The sequence below is a fragment of the Lissotriton helveticus genome, chromosome 2_1 (assembly GCF_964261635.1).
Source record: "Lissotriton helveticus chromosome 2_1, aLisHel1.1, whole genome shotgun sequence".
In the NCBI taxonomy this organism is placed as follows: domain Eukaryota; kingdom Metazoa; phylum Chordata; class Amphibia; order Caudata; family Salamandridae; genus Lissotriton; species Lissotriton helveticus.
This window is the reverse complement of record NC_136059.1, coordinates 580,587,192-580,606,663: the sequence shown is the minus strand read 5'-3', so window position 1 is coordinate 580,606,663 and position 19,472 is coordinate 580,587,192. Positions and strand designations below refer to the sequence as shown.

General features: G+C 45.5%; 1 protein-coding gene across 1 annotated transcript in view; it reads left to right on the top strand.

Annotated features, from left to right (window-relative positions):
- Window positions 1-14,978, top strand: part of ARHGEF28 (Rho guanine nucleotide exchange factor 28) — a 1,107,856-nt gene extending 1,092,878 nt beyond the window's left edge. The window contains exon 38 of the mRNA XM_078675262.1: window positions 14,109-14,978. Within this exon, the coding sequence (XP_078531388.1) occupies window positions 14,109-14,281 (173 nt within the window). The 3' untranslated portion in view covers window positions 14,282-14,978. The remainder of the gene's footprint in view (window positions 1-14,108) is intronic.
- Window positions 14,979-19,472: the final 4,494 nt, after the last annotated feature.

Sequence of the window (19,472 nt, the reverse complement as noted above, 5' to 3'; positions counted from 1 at the left end):
GGACCGCATTGGTAATAGAGGGAAGTTGTGTTTGCGGCTGTTTCCATGTTGTTTTAGTGAGGAACGCCTACTTTGCATATCATTAGCGATAAATATCGCTGACATGCAAAGCGACAAAAAAAAAGGCTGCTATCGCTGGGAAACAAGCGCTTACGCATGTTAGCGAGTCCTTGTTAATAGTGCGATAGGGAAATCGCAGCTTTTCCAGCAATTTGTGCCGAAAAAGCAGCAAAACTTCTCTTGATAATGTGCCCCAAAGTGCTTAATTTGTAGAAAGAAGAGTGCCGGTGCCCAAAGCTCTGCACTGAATCCCAATTCTAGTAGCTTGGAATCCAACTCGTGCCTTTTTAATCGACTACCAGAAACTCCCTGCCTCTATCTTACTCGTGCAGGTTTTATTGTTTATCCCTTTACAACCGTTTTTCCGTCTTTCTCATTCTCGTTCTATCTCCTTTCTGTCTTTCCCTCCTTGTCTCTTGGAAAATAAGTGATGGTCCCCAAAAATGAGTGCCGAGCAACCACCCGCTTAAATTAGCTCCTTGATACACCGGGTGGCCTCAGGGGCTGAGAAAAGATTTGCTGGATTGGGATGAGAGAGTCACGGAAGATCTCGCTGGTTGGAGAGAGATGCTTGGAAAAATTATGTCCCCCCCAGCTACAGGCCTCCCTGAGTGTGTAGAAAGGGGGTACTGCCAATTGGAACTGGTGAGATGTGTGGGGGATATGTGTGTGATGGTCATTGTAAATGTTGAGTAAGGGGGGGCGTGGCTTGGATGGCAAGGAGGCAGCAGACCTAAGTCCGGAGCTCCCGACCCCCAAGTCAAAGAACGGCGAGCAGGAGAGGCGAAACGCAGAGAAACGCGACAACGGTCACAAGAGGAGGTGCATGAACACAAGGGGCACCACCGGAACTGCTTCAAGTCGAGCTGCGTCCACCAAAGAAGCGAAGGAAAGAGGAAAAGAAGCGAGCTGAAGGAGGAAAGGGGAAGCGCAAGATGGCGGAGAGATCTCAGAGAGGATAAGCTGAGACGCAAGACCACCAAGCCACCAAGTAAGAGCGCCCGAACCCAGGAAAGCGCAGACCCCCCAGAGGCCCGTAGAAGGGGTAGAATTATCCCTTTTTCGAACCCGCATGCGAAGTGGCGAGCGATTCCTTCCCTCCGACGACGAGAAAGACAACACATACGGCGGCCATCTTGGGAGAGGAAAGGAAGCTAGGGGCGGCCATCTTAGTTACACTACAAGGTGGGCTCGTACACCCGGGCAAAACACAGGCACCAGGAACGCAGAATCACTCAGAAGACCTTGACGGTGCTAGTAAAGGGAACTGCAAGTCGAGGAACGTGGTTGGCAGAGAGGCAACAGGCCAGTAGATTGAGGAACGCAAGAGGTCCCAGAGGAAGCGGTAGCCGGAAAGCGTAGAGCGGCACCACCAAGTCACCTCCAAGTAAGAGCGCTCTAGGCAGGAAGCGGCCCCGCCAGCGAGTCAAGTAGCCGACGCACAGCAGGAACAGCGCTTACCTAATACAGAGACTTGAGACGAGCAAATAAGTACAAGCCATCTACTTTGGGGTGGCACAGAAGAAGGGGGTGGCCATCTTAGGGAAGGCACTGAGGCGAGCAAGCGGCCATCTTGGGGAAGCAACGGCGCGGAGGAGACGGCCTGAGCGAGCAGAAACAGCAACAACGCGCAACCAACACAGCGCAGAGCTGCCGGTCAGAAATAGCTCCCACACACCCCCTGCCCCCACCCCGAGGTGCAAACGCAACACCCTGCCAGAGAGTGGCCTGAGCGAGCAGGGACAGCAGTAACGCGCATCCACCTTGGGGAGGCACAGAAGAAGGGGGCGGCCATCTTAGGGAAGGCACTGAGGAAAGCGCGCGGCCATCTTGGGGAAGCAACGGCGCGGGGGAGACGGGCCTGAGCGAGCAGAGACAGCAACAACGCGCAACCAACACAGCGCAGAGCTGCCGGTCAGAAAGAGCGTCCACGCACCCCCTGAGAGTGGCCAACCTAAAAACAGCGGCGGAAGCGGGCAGGCAGTAGTCGTAACGACAGCGGGTGCGAAGCAAGGTGCAAAAAGGGGCTGCCAAACAAGACGCACGCCAAGATAAGCAATGAATGAGCATACGCCGTAAGCACAAAAAGCAGCAGGCCAACCCCGGGCAGGGTGGAAAGAACCGCGACTGCCGCTAGTCGTGCAACATCAAGCCAGAGTTAGGCCGGTACCCCCGGCCAACCAGTCGACACCCCCAGCAGAAGCAGCAGAAGCAGCAAAGCGACAAGAAACAGAGCCTGAAAGAGTGCAAAGAAGGCAAGACACAGAGGGGGGGGACACCGCAAGAGGCTGGCGGAGCACAGGACCAAAACTAGAGTGGTCAAGTGGCCACCCAGGTTCAGGGACAGCTCCCTAACAGCAACAAACACCCTGAGAAACAAAGAAGAAAAGGGGCAAAAAAAGACCGCCTCAAAACAACAACTAACAGAAGAGAGACCCCAGACGCACCAGGTCAGAAGAGGCTTCGACGCCATGGCAGGGAGAGATGGCAAACAAGTCACAAACGACCTGAAAAAAAGCAAGAACGAAACGCCTGCCTCACCGGCCAAGGAGCGTAGCAGCCATGGTGACGGGACCACCACACTGGACACCCTCCTGGGGAAAATAACGGAAGGAAACGAGCTAGCAAAGGCCACAAAAAAGACAGTGGACAGTATCCAGATGGAACTGATAGCGATTAGAGCAGAGCAAAGCAAAGCCAACGGCAGAATCGATGAGGTGGAGAAAAGAATAAGCCAGCTGGAAGACCATGCTAATGTGGCACACAAAGACCTGGGTTTGGTGATAAAGAGAACCACAGCACTACAAAAGGCCATGGCGGAGCAAGAGGACAGAAGCCGCAAAGGGAATATAAGACTCTTGGGAGTGCCCGAAGAGGAAGAAGACACACCTGGGGCATGCGCCCTAATGCTGGAAACTCTAATCCCCAAACTTACTGGACTCAGCTTCGACAAACCGCTCGAAATCGTCAAAGCATACCGCATACCAGCCAGAAAACAAGCGAACAGCAACGCCCCCAGACCAATAATATGCAAGCCGTTAAGAGACAACCATACTGACGCGATCTTCACTGTAGCCAGGAAAGGCCGCCCGATGCTGATAAACGGGAAAAAGGTAACAATCACCCAAGACTTTTCCAGGCTAACAGTTGAGGTGAGGAAAGGCTTCCTAGCCCAGAGAGAGCATCTGCGCAAAAAGAACATTGCATTCACCTTTGCAGGCCCTTCCAAAATGAGAATAACAGACAGGCACGGAAGCAGAATCTTCGACGACCCCAACGACCTACACAGATACCTACAAGGCCCGGCTTCAGAAGAAATGGAGCTACCAAGCCCAGGAGCAAAGCGAAGAGCATCCTCAGATGAAACGAACGAAGGGGAGGAATGAGGAAGGTGCAACGTACACGTATAGAACTCGAACTTAAACGAACTAATCTACCTCAGACAAATGCACACAAAACCAACCGCAGCTACCTCAGCATCGCCATCACAACTACGGGAAGGAAGGAGAGGGAGAACAACAACAGTCATATCCTTTTTATTTTAGTGTTTATTCCCTGCTCTCTCCCATCTCTACAGACGGACCTTCATGGCGTATGCACAACTCAACAGTAGAGACTATGCAAGGACTTGGGGGGGGAGTGTGAGGACCCTTGCTGTCGCACACCCGTTTTTCTACTGGCGGAGGGAGGGGGGGAGGGTGGGAGGGGGGCGGACAGAGGGGGAGGGCGGGACAGGTGGACAGGACGGTAGATGATACAGCTAGCATTTGTGTAACAAAAAAACTCCCTTTCCTTTTTCATTTTTCTTTTCCCACCCCCCACTTTATTCTTTCCTCACTTCTCATCCCACACCGTGCATTCCAAACCCCTGGGGGGGGTCACAAGGTGCACCATGGAGCATGGATATACAGGCCAGCGCCAAAACGTAAGGAAAGCAGAAACACCAGCGAAAACACCGCACCACCGTGACAGACCCAACAAAAGCTAGCCTGACCACAAACCTGAAGGTGGTATCCATGAACGTTAAAGGACTGAACCATCCGGTCAAACGTAGGAAAATATTAGAGCACCTGGCCAAACTAAAGGGGGACGTATACACGCTGCAAGAGACCAAACTCTCAGAGGAAGAAGCAAAGCAACTCAAAGCAAGATGGATAGGGGAAGTACTTTGCTCGCCGGCAAAAGGGAAGAAAAGAGGAGTAATAACGATCCTAAGCAAGAGGTCCAACCTAATAACACAAAAAACAGAAGCAGACGAGGATGGACGCATGCTAATAACAAGCGTCCAGAAAGGGAGCGACAGAATACACGTAGTCAACATATATGGACCAAACTCTGAAGATAAAAAATTCTGGCAGGAAGTGGACAGCAAACTATCCGACCTACCCCAAGAAGACCTCCTGGTCGTAGCAGGGGACATGAACAAGACGATGGACCAGGTAACGGACAGGCACCCAAACAGACCAAGCCATGACTCCCACAACAACAACACCCTGAAAGACCTGTGCATCAAACAGCACCTAGCAGACCCATGGAGGCTACAGCACCCAACGGCGCGTGAGTACACGTTCTACTCACACCCACACAACTCCTACAGTAGGATTGACTACATACTGATGTCCAACACACACACGCACCTTATAGAAGAAACGGAGATAGCTCCAATAACCATCTCAGACCATGCTCACTCTGAGCGGCAAACACAACGAAAACCCAACGAGAAGATGGAGACTAAACAGCGACATCCTGCCGAACAGAGAAAACGTGAAAGAAATTGATGAAGCAATTAGAGACTACCTCAAAAACAATGACAATGGCGAAGTAGGGAAGGGCATCATATGGGACGCACTCAAAGCGACACTAAGGGGTAAATTGATCAACATCAAATCAAGGATGAACAGAGGCAGAAACAAAAAAATCTCCGAAATAGAGGAGGAGATAAAAGCACTGGAGAGAGAGTCACTGCGCAAACATAACAGATAAGAACACACGAAGAAGAAATACGAACTGAACAAGATACTAAGCGAGAGAGCAGGCTCCTGGTTAACAAAATTCAAATCCGTCAACTTGTGCGCAGCAAACAAAGCAGGGAAACAGCTGGCGTCCTATCTAAAGGCAAAACAAAGGCAGCACACGATCGCAGCAATAACGGACCGAACCAACAAGTCCCAAACAACAAACAAAGGAATACTAGAAGTCTTCAGACAGTTCTACCAAGAACTATACGCCGAGGATAAGAACCTGAGCAAAGACGCAGGACTCACTCTTCTCAATGACACCAATCTGCCAGAACTCAAAGAGGAGGAGAGGGCGTCGCTCGAAGCCGATATAACAGAAAAAGAGATTGAAGCAGCAATCAGCCAGCTAAAACAGAACAAAGCGCCAGGACCAGATGGATACTCCACCACGTTCTACAAAACTTTCGGTCACCACATAAGAACGCTACTGGCACAAACATACTCGGCCTGCATACAGAACGGCAAGATGACGGAGTCCATGAGCGAAGCCAACATCACTATAATCCCCAAGGAGGGGAAAGACACACAGTACCCTCAGAACTACAGACCCATCTCGTTAATAAATGTTGACTGCAAAGTCTACGCAAAGGTACTGGCCAATAGACTAAACAAAGTCCTTCCAGACATCATCCACAGCTCACAAGTGGGATACATCAAAAGCAGGCTATCGCAGGACAACACAAGGCTACTGTGCCATCTGATCAATCACACAGCACGAAGCAGTGAACAGGCAGTGAACAGGCAGTCATGATAGCGCTGGACGCGGAAAAAGCCTTTGACAGAGTCTCGTGGCCGTTCCTAAGAAACTGCATGGGAAGATTCGGACTGGGGGAAAAATACATAGCAATGGTGATGGCCCCCTACAACAAACCAAAAGCAAAAATAGTGGTGAACGGAAGTACATCCGAAACGCTCACACTAGGAAGAGGCACCAGACAAGGATGCCCCCTCTCCCCCGGCCTTTTCCTGCTGGCTCTGGAACCCCTACTAGCCAGAATTAGAGACAATACAGGAATAACGGGCGTCAAGGTCAAAGAGAAGACAGTCAAACTAGCGGCGTATGCAGATGACATCCTAATCACAACCACAAACCCATCTCTGTCAATAAAAGCGCTCATGGACACAATAGGAGAGTACGCGGAAGCCTCAGGTTACAAACTCAACAAAGATAAATCGGAATGCAAGCCAATGAACGTCCACACCACAAGAGAGGTCCTCGGGGATTCCGGACTGGCATGGCAGACGAAACCACTAAAATACCTAGGACTGCACTTTGGAAGAGACCTCACATCAACGCTCCAGCACAATGAGGACCTCACGCTGAAAAAAATAAAAGAAAGACTAGAACTATGGTCGCCAAAATACATAAGCTGGTGGGGGAGGATAGAAACCATCAAAATGATGATAACGCCGGCGATAAACTACACACTAACAATGCTACCTCTCCCGATGACAGAAGCCTTCCACAAGAGACTAGACAAACTTATCAACATCTTCCTATGGAAAAACAAAAAACCCAGAATAAGCCTACAGAAACTGAGACTAACAAAGGACCTTGGGGGCCTCAATCTGGCAAACTTCAAAACATACCAGACCAGGCTATACCCTGCCTGGCGAGGCAGGGTATAGCCTGGATAGACGACACCCAAACATACAAACCAGTCTGGCTAGAGGTAGAGAAAGACATCCTGGGAGGCCTCAAGCCAATAGCTCTTCTAACAGCAAACAGACACCCCCAAAGGTCCAACCCAATACTGAAACACACGAGGGAAGCGCTGATGAAAATAGACAGACGCATGATGCAGAAGTTGAAAGCCACAGCATGGGAATCTATCTGGTTCAATACAAAGCGACACTGCACAACGACATATGGATCGAGAAAGGAATCAGTCTCCCCAAACAGATGGAAACCAAACAGGAACGGTTGACATTCCAAAACTTACAGCAGCTACACGACCTCCCGAACCAAGAGCTCTACAACTTCCTCAAGATCAAGACAGCTATAACGAAAGCTAACCTACACAGAGAGGAACCAAGCATCATCAAATACATGCAGACCCTCAACTCAGCAGGCCACCAAACTGCAAAGATCTACAAGCTCCTGAGCCCCTCTACACTGTCGCAAAACAAGAAAATAACCAACACATGGGAAACACTCCTAGGCAGGCAACTAAATGAAAAAGAACGGGCAAAAATGTGGAGCTCAGCGACAACAAACAAAGTCACCCCACAGCTAGCGCAAACCAAATTCTGGCTCCTCCACAGGGCCTACTGGACACCGTCCAAGCTCCACAAGGTCGGCATTGCAGAGTCGGGCAACTGCTGGAACTGCCAGAAAGAAGAAGGCACCCTCGAGCACCTCATCTTCAAATGCGTGAAAGTCAAAAGGTTCTGGACACAGATCAACACCTTCATAAACGACATTCTCAAAGCAGACCTAACAATCAGCTTCGCAAGCCTAGCAACAGAACACCTGACCGCGAACCTAAACAGCAGAGAAGAGAGAGACCTACTGGACCTGCTCCTCACAGCAGCCCTAAAAATAATCCTGACAAACTGGAAGAACACTGCCAAAGCAAACTTTAAAACGTGAATTAATTGGGTCACCTACCTGAGAGGAGCAGACAACATCACAGGCAACTTCTCTAAGGAGCACAACGCTAAAGTACACATGTGGGGCCCACTCGACGAGCACCTGAGGAAGACCCAGTAACGACACAACGACAAGTAGAATCCCGACGAGTATCGGAGGAAGCCACCCCCCCCCTTCTTTCTTCTCTCCTTCTTTCTCCCCCCCCCCCTCTTAACTGGGGGAAAACAAACGAAAAGAGCGCGCTTTCACAAATGGACTGTAGATATAAAAAAACTGCCAATGTATACTCCACTTATATATCTGTATGATCCTTTTTATAACAATAAAAACTTTTAAAATAAAAGTAAATGTTGAGTAAGAAAAAAATACATGCAAAAGGTATTCTTTTTGAAAGGCAGTTTCGGTTGCACATACTATGTTTATTGTTGTTTGTGTTTTATGCTATAAAATGCTAATAAACCGAATAAAAAAATGCTCTTATCCTCCTTGTGGCATCTTGCAAATCAAGAGTAAATTGAGAAATACAACTTTTTAAGGAGTAATACTTTAATGAGTGGTGACTACGTAAAGAGCCTAAAGGAATACACTTCCGCCACCTCGTGGCAGCATGAAGAAAAACACTCATAGTAAAAAACGTCTGCACGTTATTTTGTGATAGACGCTGAGGTTGCTTGACCAAATATTTAATTCATCTGTAAAAGGCACAGGTTGTTAGTTCTTTAGGCCACCGCAATATGTTTCGGACCCTGAGCTTGAATCAGCACCGGCGCAAGACGACATTCCAAATGCTGTATGAATAATACAACGTGTCGCTCAGGTGGCCAGTGGCCTCTGCCAACAATGGTCTACAAACCAGAATTTATTCCGAAACACGTGACCGGTCACAAAAGATTTTTGGCTGGCGCTAATACAAGTCCTTGTTGGCAAGTAAGGCAGTGATTGGTTCAAACAACTTTAATCACTGTATTATGAAGGGGGTTTGTAGAGGATTTGTAAGTGACCAGAATTGTTGTGCATATTTGTTATGTTGAAATTTGTTGCCTTGTTGAAGTATCTTTTTGTACTAAATTGTAGGGCTGTGGTGGTGTTGTGTTTGACTGTGGTGGTTGTGTTGCATTCTCCTCTTTTTGACGGCATTGTTGTGTTTTGCCCTATTATGTTTTGTGGTATTCTTTGCTTTGTGTTATGTCACTGATATAAAGACAGCCGAGTGATATTAACCCTAGTCTATCACTAGAGTTTTGAATACACCCAAGGCAACCAGGAATACAAACACCTTAGCGGACAGTCCTAGATTGTTTGGCTCCCATAAGCACTATTAAAAATAAAACTTACTCCCACACTAGGGGGCATATTATCAAGGACCGGTGTTAAAATTATTGCAGTTTTATCGGCAGGAAACTGCCGACAAAACGGCGATAATGGGCTTGATAATACGCCCTTGTTAATTCCCATAGAAGCCCATGTTCTGGTGAGAACATGGGCTTCTATGGGAATTAACAAGGGTGTATTATCAAGCCCATTATCGCTGTTTTATCGGCAGTTTCCTGCCGATAAAACGACGATAATTTTAACACCGGTCCTTGATAATATGACCCTAGGTGGTTGCCACACCCGGACCCATAGGGAGGTCCGGGTCTGGCAAACAATGATGATGAAGCATGCCACCCTATGTAGGCGAAGGTCCTACTTTTCCAGAGATATGCCTGTACAAAGAGTAAAATGAGGTGTTTATGTTTAGCCATATCCTTTCCAATTTGTGATATGAAATATAGCTTGGAAGGGGGAAAACACAGGGGCATATTAGCAAGCGGCAGCGATAATTATCGCTGACCGCTGCTAGCGTGAGTAAATCTATTGCCCGCTATCGCTGGCGATAATCTCCATGTTAGTGTTGTATTAATAACGCTTAACGCCATGGAGATAAAAATCCCAGCGATAGCGGGGATTATCGCCGTTTTCAATGGAACATTGCTGGTTTTCCAGCGATATTCCATTGAAAATGGCGATAACCTAGTTGATAGAGCAGGGCAATCTTAGCGATGTAATCCACCTCCCATTGGATTACATGGCTAAGTCAGGTCACAAGCAGGTGTTAGGGAAGTAGCGTTAACTGTGGTTAGCGCTACTTTTCCTAACGCTCTGCTTGTTAGCGTGCAGCTTGATAATAGGAGAAATGTCGCTTAGCGACATTTCTCCTATTATTTTGCACTGGAACGCCCACTTTGCATCTCATTAGAGATGCAAAGATGGGCGTTGTTGAAAAGGGCGGAAAATCAGCAAAACACGCGATAGCGTGTCTTTGCTGATAAGGCGATGAAATTATTGTCGCTTTTCGGCCAAACACGGCCGCAAAAGCGGGGAAAATTTCACACCGCCGCCTTGCTAATATGCCCCACAGGTCGATAGTACATCTCTCACCCTTTTCTTGTGTTAGACACACCGGGGCAGATTTATGTTAACTGGCGCATCCCCAGGGATGCGCCAGTTAACATGCGCCACAGTGCGCCACAGCTCCGCCACCCATGGTGCGCCGCATTTATGATGCGGCGCACCATGGGGCAAAAACGGCACAGATGCGTGACGCATCTGTGCCGTAAAGGTGACGCATTGCTGGAGTTGCGTCGCAAGCGCGACGCAGCTCCAGCAAGGCTCGGGGGTGCCCCATCTCCACAATGCTGCGTCAAGACCTACGCCTGCTTCAAGCAGGCGCAGGCTTTTGACGCAGCATTGGCCTGAAAGTGACTGAGTGAAATCTTATAGATTTCACTCAGCCACTTTTGCGAGGCGCACCTGCCCCCGAACGCCCACCCTGCGCCGGAACGCCCACAAGCGGCGCAGGGCTTTACAGCGTGACGCATCTGCCTAGATGCGTCACGTTGTAAATCGTTCGTAGGGATGCGCCACGTTTACGCCGCCTTGCGTGACGCAACAGCGGCGTAAACGTGGCGCAAGTGCCTCATAAATCTGCCCCACCATGTTTAATGTGCCTGTTCTGCAAAGTTTTTTGTTTTATAAAAACAAACTCCCAAAGCAGGAATTCGTTTTCTGAAAACAAAAAAGTGTCCTCAACGTGCATGGAGTTTGTCGATATGCTTGTGCTTTCCCTATCTGGGACGCCAGAGACTAAACATGGCAAGCCGCCTGCCACTACGACCCGACAGGACTATTGTAGATGGGCCATCTGGTTACAGTTTGTCAATGGTGGATCCTGCAGAGCAGCCGCCATCAGAATAACAGAACTTTATCCTGATTCTAAATAGTGGGGTAGTCCCACAAGTGTGATGGGACAGGAGCACTGCGGATTTACAGTGCTGCTTCTGGTCCCCCAAGGCCCACCAAACAATAAATGCCTTCCTAAATCCCTCCACAGGGTATGAAGCTGAAAGGAACACCCCCTAAAAGATTGCTGCTGCAAAATATAAAGGCAAACGGAAGGACCACTTCCGGTGAGCAATGCAATAATAGTTTCCACAATACACTGCTGACGATGCCACCGATAATGTCACAGAGCTTATCAAAAATGGCATTTTCAGTCAGCAGAGTGCCCCAAAATAATAAAGTACTAAGTAAGCTGACAGGGGGTGAACACGGAAGCCAACGGACTACAGTTGTCATGGGATGTGAAGCATAAAGCAAAATGTGCTGCTCTACTGCAGAGTGCACTAAAGTCCCATACCAATACGACCTATTGCACATATAGCGATAGTTATAACCAAGGTATCATTTAATGAAAAGATAACCAAACGATAATAAAATGGGTGCCATTTACAAATGTGCTTGTGCTTTCTTCAGAGCGACACACGTGTGAATAAAGTGATCCTTGTGCATATCATCAGAAAAAGCACAGCACGTTTAGCGCCTTGAGACCCTCATGGGTGAGTAGCCACAATTTATAAGAACCCTGATTGATTGATTGAATTTATGATACATAATTTTGTTATGGGTATCCAACAGAAACAAATGATGTTTCTACACCTTTCTGAAATATGGCATCAATCACCAGGACTGCAAAAATAAGGAGTGCAATAGAGAGCTGGAAATCATAGAAAGAGAAATGATGCCTGGAACAGTTAGATACATATTTGTAATACCAGGAGTAATAGCAATTTACTCACATCAGGTCGGCCGGTCCAAACTTTGACTTTACAACGTTTGTAAGTGCTTTACTGCATTTATTCTTTTAAAATTCAATATCTCAACTTCTCTATTGAAAAAGCCTTCGACTGATCCGAAAATCCTTGCAAATTTCCGTCCTATTTACCTTCTGCCCGCTTTCTTCAAAATTTTGGAGAGACACGTCCACTTCCATCTCGCCCAGTTCATTGAGGCCAATGACGTACTTCACCCTTCTCAATCAGGTTTCCGTCCAGGGTTTTCCACAGAGACAACTTTGTTGGGCGTCACAGAAAATGTACGCCTTCTTTTGGATAGAGGAGACACAGCTGCGCTGATTCTACTTGATCTCAGTGCAGCATTTGATACCATCTCTCATACCATACTGTTAAAGTCCCTCTCTTCAATGGGCATCAGTGGTCAAGCCCTGGGATGGCTTGCATCCTTTTTAACTCACCGAACATTCCAAATCTTCTCAAATACTGCCACCTCCAATATTCATGTGTCTCCTCATGGAGTACCTCAGGGCTCGGTACTCAGCCCTTTGTTGTTTAACTTATACGTAACACCGCTGGCACATATTGCTGAACAAGAAGGTCTTACTCTGTTCACATATGCAGATGACTCTCAGATCACCTTTTCCCTCTCAAATTCTGATCAAGCCTCTACTTCCCTCCTTCAATCAGGCCTTAGGAAAGTTGCCAAATAGATGAGTGACAATCTGCTCAAATTGAATGGAGGTAAAACGGAAGTCCTAATATTGGGTCCTAAGCAGGATCTTTGGAGTTCCAGACACTGGCCATCTGAGATGGGTGCCCTCCCTATTCCATCTGACCAGGTACGAAATCTGGGGGTTACCATTGACAAAGGTTTAACTATGCAGCCCCAGGTTTGGAAGTTAACAGCCACATGCTTCACCATTCTGCGTTGCCTAAAGAAAATCATTTGGATGCTGCTGAGTGACACACAGAAGTCCGTGATCAATGCCCTTATAACGTCATGGTTAGATTATGGCAACGTCCTTTATCTAGGGGCTACACAGGCAGTCACTAGACGCCTTCAGTTAGTCCAAAATGCCGCTGCAAAGCTGTTATGTAAATGTCACAGAACAGAACATATTTCCGGACACCTCCGTGCTTTACATTGGCTCAGGGTGGAGAGTAGAGTCAAATTCAAAACTCTTAGCTACATGCATAAAATAAAATGGGGTACTGCCCCTAGATACCTACAATCCTTGGTGCATATTTACACTCCTGCACGTTGTCTCCGTTCCTCATCGTATGGCTTTTTCAGCTTGCCTAAAGTCCGACTCTCCAGAATGGGCGGTAGGTTTATTGGGCCTCAAACTGTGGAATTCTCTCCCCTTGACTATTCGAAACGAAACAAGTTATGTCCGTTTTCGCAGAGCCATTAAGACCTGGTTGTTCAATCAATAAATCCCTCTGTTCTTCACGGTCTTAACTTTCGTTCTCTCTAGCACACTGTCTCGTAGCGCCGGGAAACCCTTTGTGGGTAACTGTCGCGCTCTATAAGATTAATAAATAAATAAATAAATAAAATATACATTGGATTGTTGTCATTTTGGTCTTGTTTTGCTCAAAATATAATAATATATTGTTCTAAACCTGTGGTGAGTCTTTTTGTGGTGTATTCATAGTGTTTGTGTGTGTGTGTGTGTGTGGCACAAATAGTTTACAAATTGCCTCATTAGATAAACCTGACTGTTCTGTGCCAAGCTGCCAGAGGGTGAGCACAGGTCATCTTTTAGTGTGTATCTAGCTCACCCTGGCTGAGTGGTGGTTCAAGCTTGGCTTGGGTGCATACATCAGCCAACCAGGAATCCCATTTCTTACAAATAGTTAAGTTAAAGGCAGAAATATATATTAATAAAAAACATAGAAGCAAGGAACTAGATTAAAGTATACTTATCTCAGTGAGGGAGATGCAGCAACAATAGCTAGGTACATGCCCTCAAAATAGTATTCCTTGTTGACATCCACTGAAGAAATCAATGCCTCTGTTATTGCTGAAGGGATGATGAATTGGGGAGATATTGCATATAATATGTGTCTCCTTCCTTTGTATTAAAATCTTGTGCTTTATGAATGAAACATTATTAAAATTAGATTTGTTTTGGCACTCAATATTTCATCATTAATTTTCCAATATGCAAATCACATTGGTATTTTTTAAATTACATTTCCTAAATTAAGTATTCAAATTGCTTTTCATTTGTTTCAACTATATTTTTAGTAGGAATCCCGATTTTGAACTGCCCTTCATGTAAATGGGATTATCAATACACTCATTTTGTTTTTCAGATTTAAACGCCTTACAGTTTATCATTCGTGGGGCCATGTTGTCAGGAACGTACAGTCAAAATCCTACTGGCAACCAGTCGCAACAGGCATCAGAGGCACTGCCAAATCCACATTCTGATGTCTCACAAGATGTTGAAAGTGGAGCTGTGGAAGAAAATATCGTTTACCTCTAAGTTTCTATTTGTATTGTGTGTATATATATTTGTTTATAATTGTACCTATTGTCTATACATAAATATTACATTGAGATTTGTTGTTATTGCACAAACTTTAGTTATTTCAAACTCAGTAATTTATAGGAATGGCATTCTATCAGTGGATTATTTGTGTAACTCATAGAAATAACACTGTAATTTACAGTTTTTCAACCAATAAATATGAAGGCTTAGACTACTGTAAATCAATGCAAAACAGATACACTTATAGTGGTTCAATAATTCCCTACTGGATATCTGGTGAAATGTGCTTTGTTGTTTAATATCATGTCACCAGACCCATTGATGGCATAAAACCATAATACTGAACTGTTTGTTATGTAATCACATCAGGGCTTATTCACAAATATTAATTTACATGCATAACAGGCATTTACAAGTCTAGATTCCACATCCTGGTTGGTAAAATTGGGATGAGTGGGATATTAGAATCATACATGTTGCACTACAGGCGCAAACGGTAATCAAGATAGGCTGTTTGGGCTGGCAATGCAAAATGCATTGAGTACAAATTACAGTTATGCCGGGGTTTACAAGCGTTTGGCTTGCCACTCCCACTGTTCAGACTCCCATAAAGGCATTCCACAAAGTTTGCAGTACTAGTGTATCGAGGATGTTAATGGAAAGGGATAACCCCAACATTTCATAGGGTGTAGGATAAGGGGTTTCTCTGTAGAGAATAATAGTTTCACTGTGCATACAACAAAAAGAAAAAAATGACATGGCCAATTCACTTGATCAAGTTTAGAGGTTTCTGTTGTTCTCATTCCTCCAGGAATACTGGCTGGGGTTTTCGTGAATCCCCGGACTGTTGGGAATCTACTTCAAATGTAGGAGAAACTCTATGAGAGCAGATTTCTAACTTTTTAACTAGGACTTAGTATGTTTGCACTGCTTCCTATCGACCTATAGTGCCATCATCAGTTTACGACAAGGAGGGGTGTATGAAATTTTTAACGCGTTCCATGTAAAAAATTTGTAATTTAACTAATTACATGCAAAATAGATTTGGGGAGACATCTGCATGAAAATTGTATGCAAAGCTTGCTTTCGTATAAACGTCACGCAAGGTACTCGCTCTCAATGTATTTTCTAACAGTTTCTAAAGTTCCACAGTACATGTTGCTAGCACAGTGAATGGGGCTGCGGCACACATACAATGTCAAAGATGCGACAAGGCAGTTTCTGCTCCAAACAGTCTACTGTGAGTAAAATTTACGAATTACATGAACTGCCGGAAAGCCGACAATCTGTATTTATTCACTTTTGCGTAAACAAATGCATCCGGGCTAAGGTTGAGTGGTTGATAAATATCGCTAGAACCCAAGGAGCCTCTAAACTGCATTCTGGCAGCCGTATATTGCCCAAGACAACAGTACTTCATTAACTTTCACAGACAAATTAATCCTGATAATTTGCATTAGACAATTGAACCTTTGTCTACAGAGGACTTTGGAATTTTACTTACCTGCAATATTGTTCAGGTCATTATTCAGGTAAGGTTCGTTTATCCCCTTATTACCCTCACACTATAAGGAGAGATGCTGCTGGCAGCCCTCTCTTACCGCTGATCACTTCTAGCATCGGCCATGTTTTGACCAACAAACAAAGGACTCATAGAGTTGTTGTCAGCTGCTAATTGCAGCACACAGACAAGGTGGGCTGGTGAAAGGTTCTAAAAGTTGAATTTCTGTACTATAAAAAGTGATATTTTCTGATGATAATGAGGGGGGGGGGGTTAACAAAACCTTACTATACATATAAATAATGCTATGTTTTTAAGGTAGAATACCATGACTTTAGAGTGCGTTGCTGTATGAGAAGAACAGGACGTACACTGCTCAGATGGCACTTTTGCTTTAGTAAAAAAGATACACCTACTGCAGGGAAATAACTATGAATCCACCATTAAGGTACATGCGGCCGGTGTTTTCATAGACTTGTGGTCATAAATGCATGGAAGTCACTCTTCATCTTAATATACATTTCACGAGGAGGAGGTGGGTGGACCCTGACACTTAAACAGGTTAAGTACTTTCTCTGCCCTTTATTCCAGTCTCCCACCCCCGCCAACTCCCTGTACCACAAGATCTGCTCACTAAGGACTGGAAACTGCAGTATGTCCATGTACTGTCTTCTTTTGACCAGAGTCATAAACTCCAGTAGAAACCAGTGAGAGGAACACGCAACTAGGCACTGTTATCACAAATGCCATCATGACCAAAAGTCAAGTTTCTCACACAGTAAAAATTCCCTCCTCAATGGGTTGAGGGAGCCATCCTATGAAGTCTGCATGGTTGAGAATAGTCAACCCATGGATAAAACCCCTCAATCGAAAGGATGTTAAACCCTATACAAGCAGAGGACTATTTGGTACTGGGAAGGGTGGCAAATTTACAAAGCGTTATGCATGCAACTGGTAATCTACTTTGATCAGCCAGACAAATGCTGAGTGTAAGTTGTTTTAGGTTTCTGACCAATCTTTTAACAGGTCACTTTGCATTGGTATGGACTATAACTTTGCATTGCAGATCTATTTGTTCTTGTGGTAGTTAAGGTTCAATTACATCTTTCAAATCATCTTGTCCCGATGATCAAAGCCAGCCAGGAAGCATAGCCACTCGAGGCGTGATGGTTCTCTGAAGCCTCTTTTTATTTTTCTGTTGTTAGTACCCAGACTCATCACTGCTCAGCAACTCTATTGTCAAATAGATCTCAAACACCAGAAGGAACAGTTGGAAGCTGATATGTAGCTCTCAGAATTTCTCTAAGTTTCTTTCATCTGAGTGCTTTCAAATGGGGATGGTATTATTCTATACCTTTATCCGGGAGGCCCCATCATCTATTTAAAACCTCCAGCACATCTCCTGGATGAGTAAGCGGGTCGAAGAACCTTTGCTCCAAATAGTTCAGTAAAAACTGCTCAATCCCAGGATAACACTCTGCCACAAAATTCCATTTTCAATCAATCATCTGTGATAATTGTATCTTTTTCATTTCTGGGGAATCCTTCCAGGGTATGTTTATTGAAATGTATGAGAAATCTAGACATATCAGGGCACCTGATTAACTCACAGAACATTCGGTAACAGAAACAGAGGAGAAGGGGGAGGGTTAAAAAGTGCTACTGGTTGTCACTGCATGCCGGTATGTACTCACCTTTTACTTAGTTCTTGTGTAGATGGTACTTCTGAACACAGTGTACTGGTTATAATTTACACAGTTTATAGACACCCATCTTCGCTAAGCAGATCATTAATATCTGTTTCCTTTCTAACAGTATTGCTTGCACCTCCTTGTTTTGGTGTTTAAAATCCACAGCTCTCAAAATCATTGCTCTGAGAAACCCAGCAAGTCAGATCTGATTCAGGGCACATTCCTCAGTCAGGGGTAGGTTGCAAGGGTACTGGTACTGTAAGTACTTCCTCCTCGAGCTCCACCTTTCCTCCATCTTCCCATAATGTCTGTATGGGGAACAAGTGAGGCAACCCTCACTAAGCCACCAGATAAATCCCACGGGTATTTCTAGAGTGGATACAACTTTGTGGACAAGTAGAGTGACACTGCCAATACCTGCCAGATTTTTAGCTGAGTAGAAGCAGTAAAGGTTGCCAGTGCACGGACATGGCTACGGGTAAATGTTACTTGACCTCTTACAAAACAGTCCTTGTTTCAGCTCATTGAACTGCCTCTGTGTTTAGCGAATTCTAAACAAGATACTGTAAATGCACTACATGGAACATCAGCATATACACAAGGGCCATGCCAAACATGAAATAATACATTGATAATTGTTTTTCGAATATTTGTAGGTTGTGAGAATGCTTAGCTGAGTCTCCAGGAAATAAAATTCCCCTACAGCTGCCTACTCCTGTGGCCTGTGTCTCCCTCCAAAACCTCCTTTTTAAACCCCACAAAGATTTAATTAATGCAGAGGGAAGTGTCCCTTGGCCTATGAATTTCATGGCCTGACTTAAAGTTGCTTTGTAAGGTAACATTTCCCGACTTAGGGAGGAAATACTGAATTTGGATGAGAATGGAAGGGAACCTGAAATGAGAGTAAAACTGAATCTTGTAATTATAGTATGTTGAGCTCCATTAATAAGCTCATTCTCCCCTCAGCCTTGGGGACTGGTCTTTTTTCTGGCTACCATCTACTACAGAAATCACATTGAGCACACAGAGGACACTCATGACAAATAAAAAGGGCAAGAGAATAAAGGGGTACAAGGAGCACATCCATAGACATCAGTGCCAAGGACTACTATGGTAATGTATGAGACACTAGGGGCGGTTCTTCTTTTCCAGTGGAGGAGCATAGACCTGCCATCTGCAAGTGCCCCAGGCACACATGAATAAGTAAAATGGCATGTGAATGTAATTGTACCTAAACGTTGCTGTGTGAGGGCAGGGGGTGGGGCTGAATCCTGCAATTGCAGGATTGCAGCTGCCCCTGCAGTGCGCATGTCGGGTTGGCTGGCTGTATTGCTACGGCCAGCCCGAAGTGCGCACTGTAAACCCAGCAATCGATTGCTGGCACAGGCCCCCAGCCTCAAAATGAGGACTGGGTTAGCCTGCTCCCACCAACCCTGGTGCTTCTCTCAGCATAAGAGAAGCTCCAGGATTGGTTGTACAGGTGTCCCTTTCCTGCTCGTGGACGCTAATCGGGGAGAGAGGGCATACCCAGAGGAGCAGTATATGGTGAGTTTGGCGCTGTAGTACCCCATCATATTTTTATATTTGTAGTGGCCACTGGTGACACCATCCCTGATCATTGTTTTTCAGCTAACAGTTTCATTAAAAAGTAATAGGTGAAGGAGAAAGCATTAACATCATGTGAGACTCTTTGTTGGCTGGGGAGGGTGTTATAAACTCTAATTAACAGATTTGTGGTAGGGAGGGAAAGACTAACTATTTCATTCAGCCCCTTTCTCTCCATACAATGTAGTGTTTTTTTCTGTGATAAGGTTGGGAATCTTTTCTCTCATTCAACGACAGTGGTGTGTGTTTGGGTGGAGGAGCAGGGTGGCAACTGGTTATTTTTCACCCAAACCCAGTTTTCCTGCTCCTTTTTATTTACAATGCTTTTGACATCAGGTAGAGGCGAGTGCGGAGTCAAATGTTCTGTTTATTGATACAGCAAAGCAAA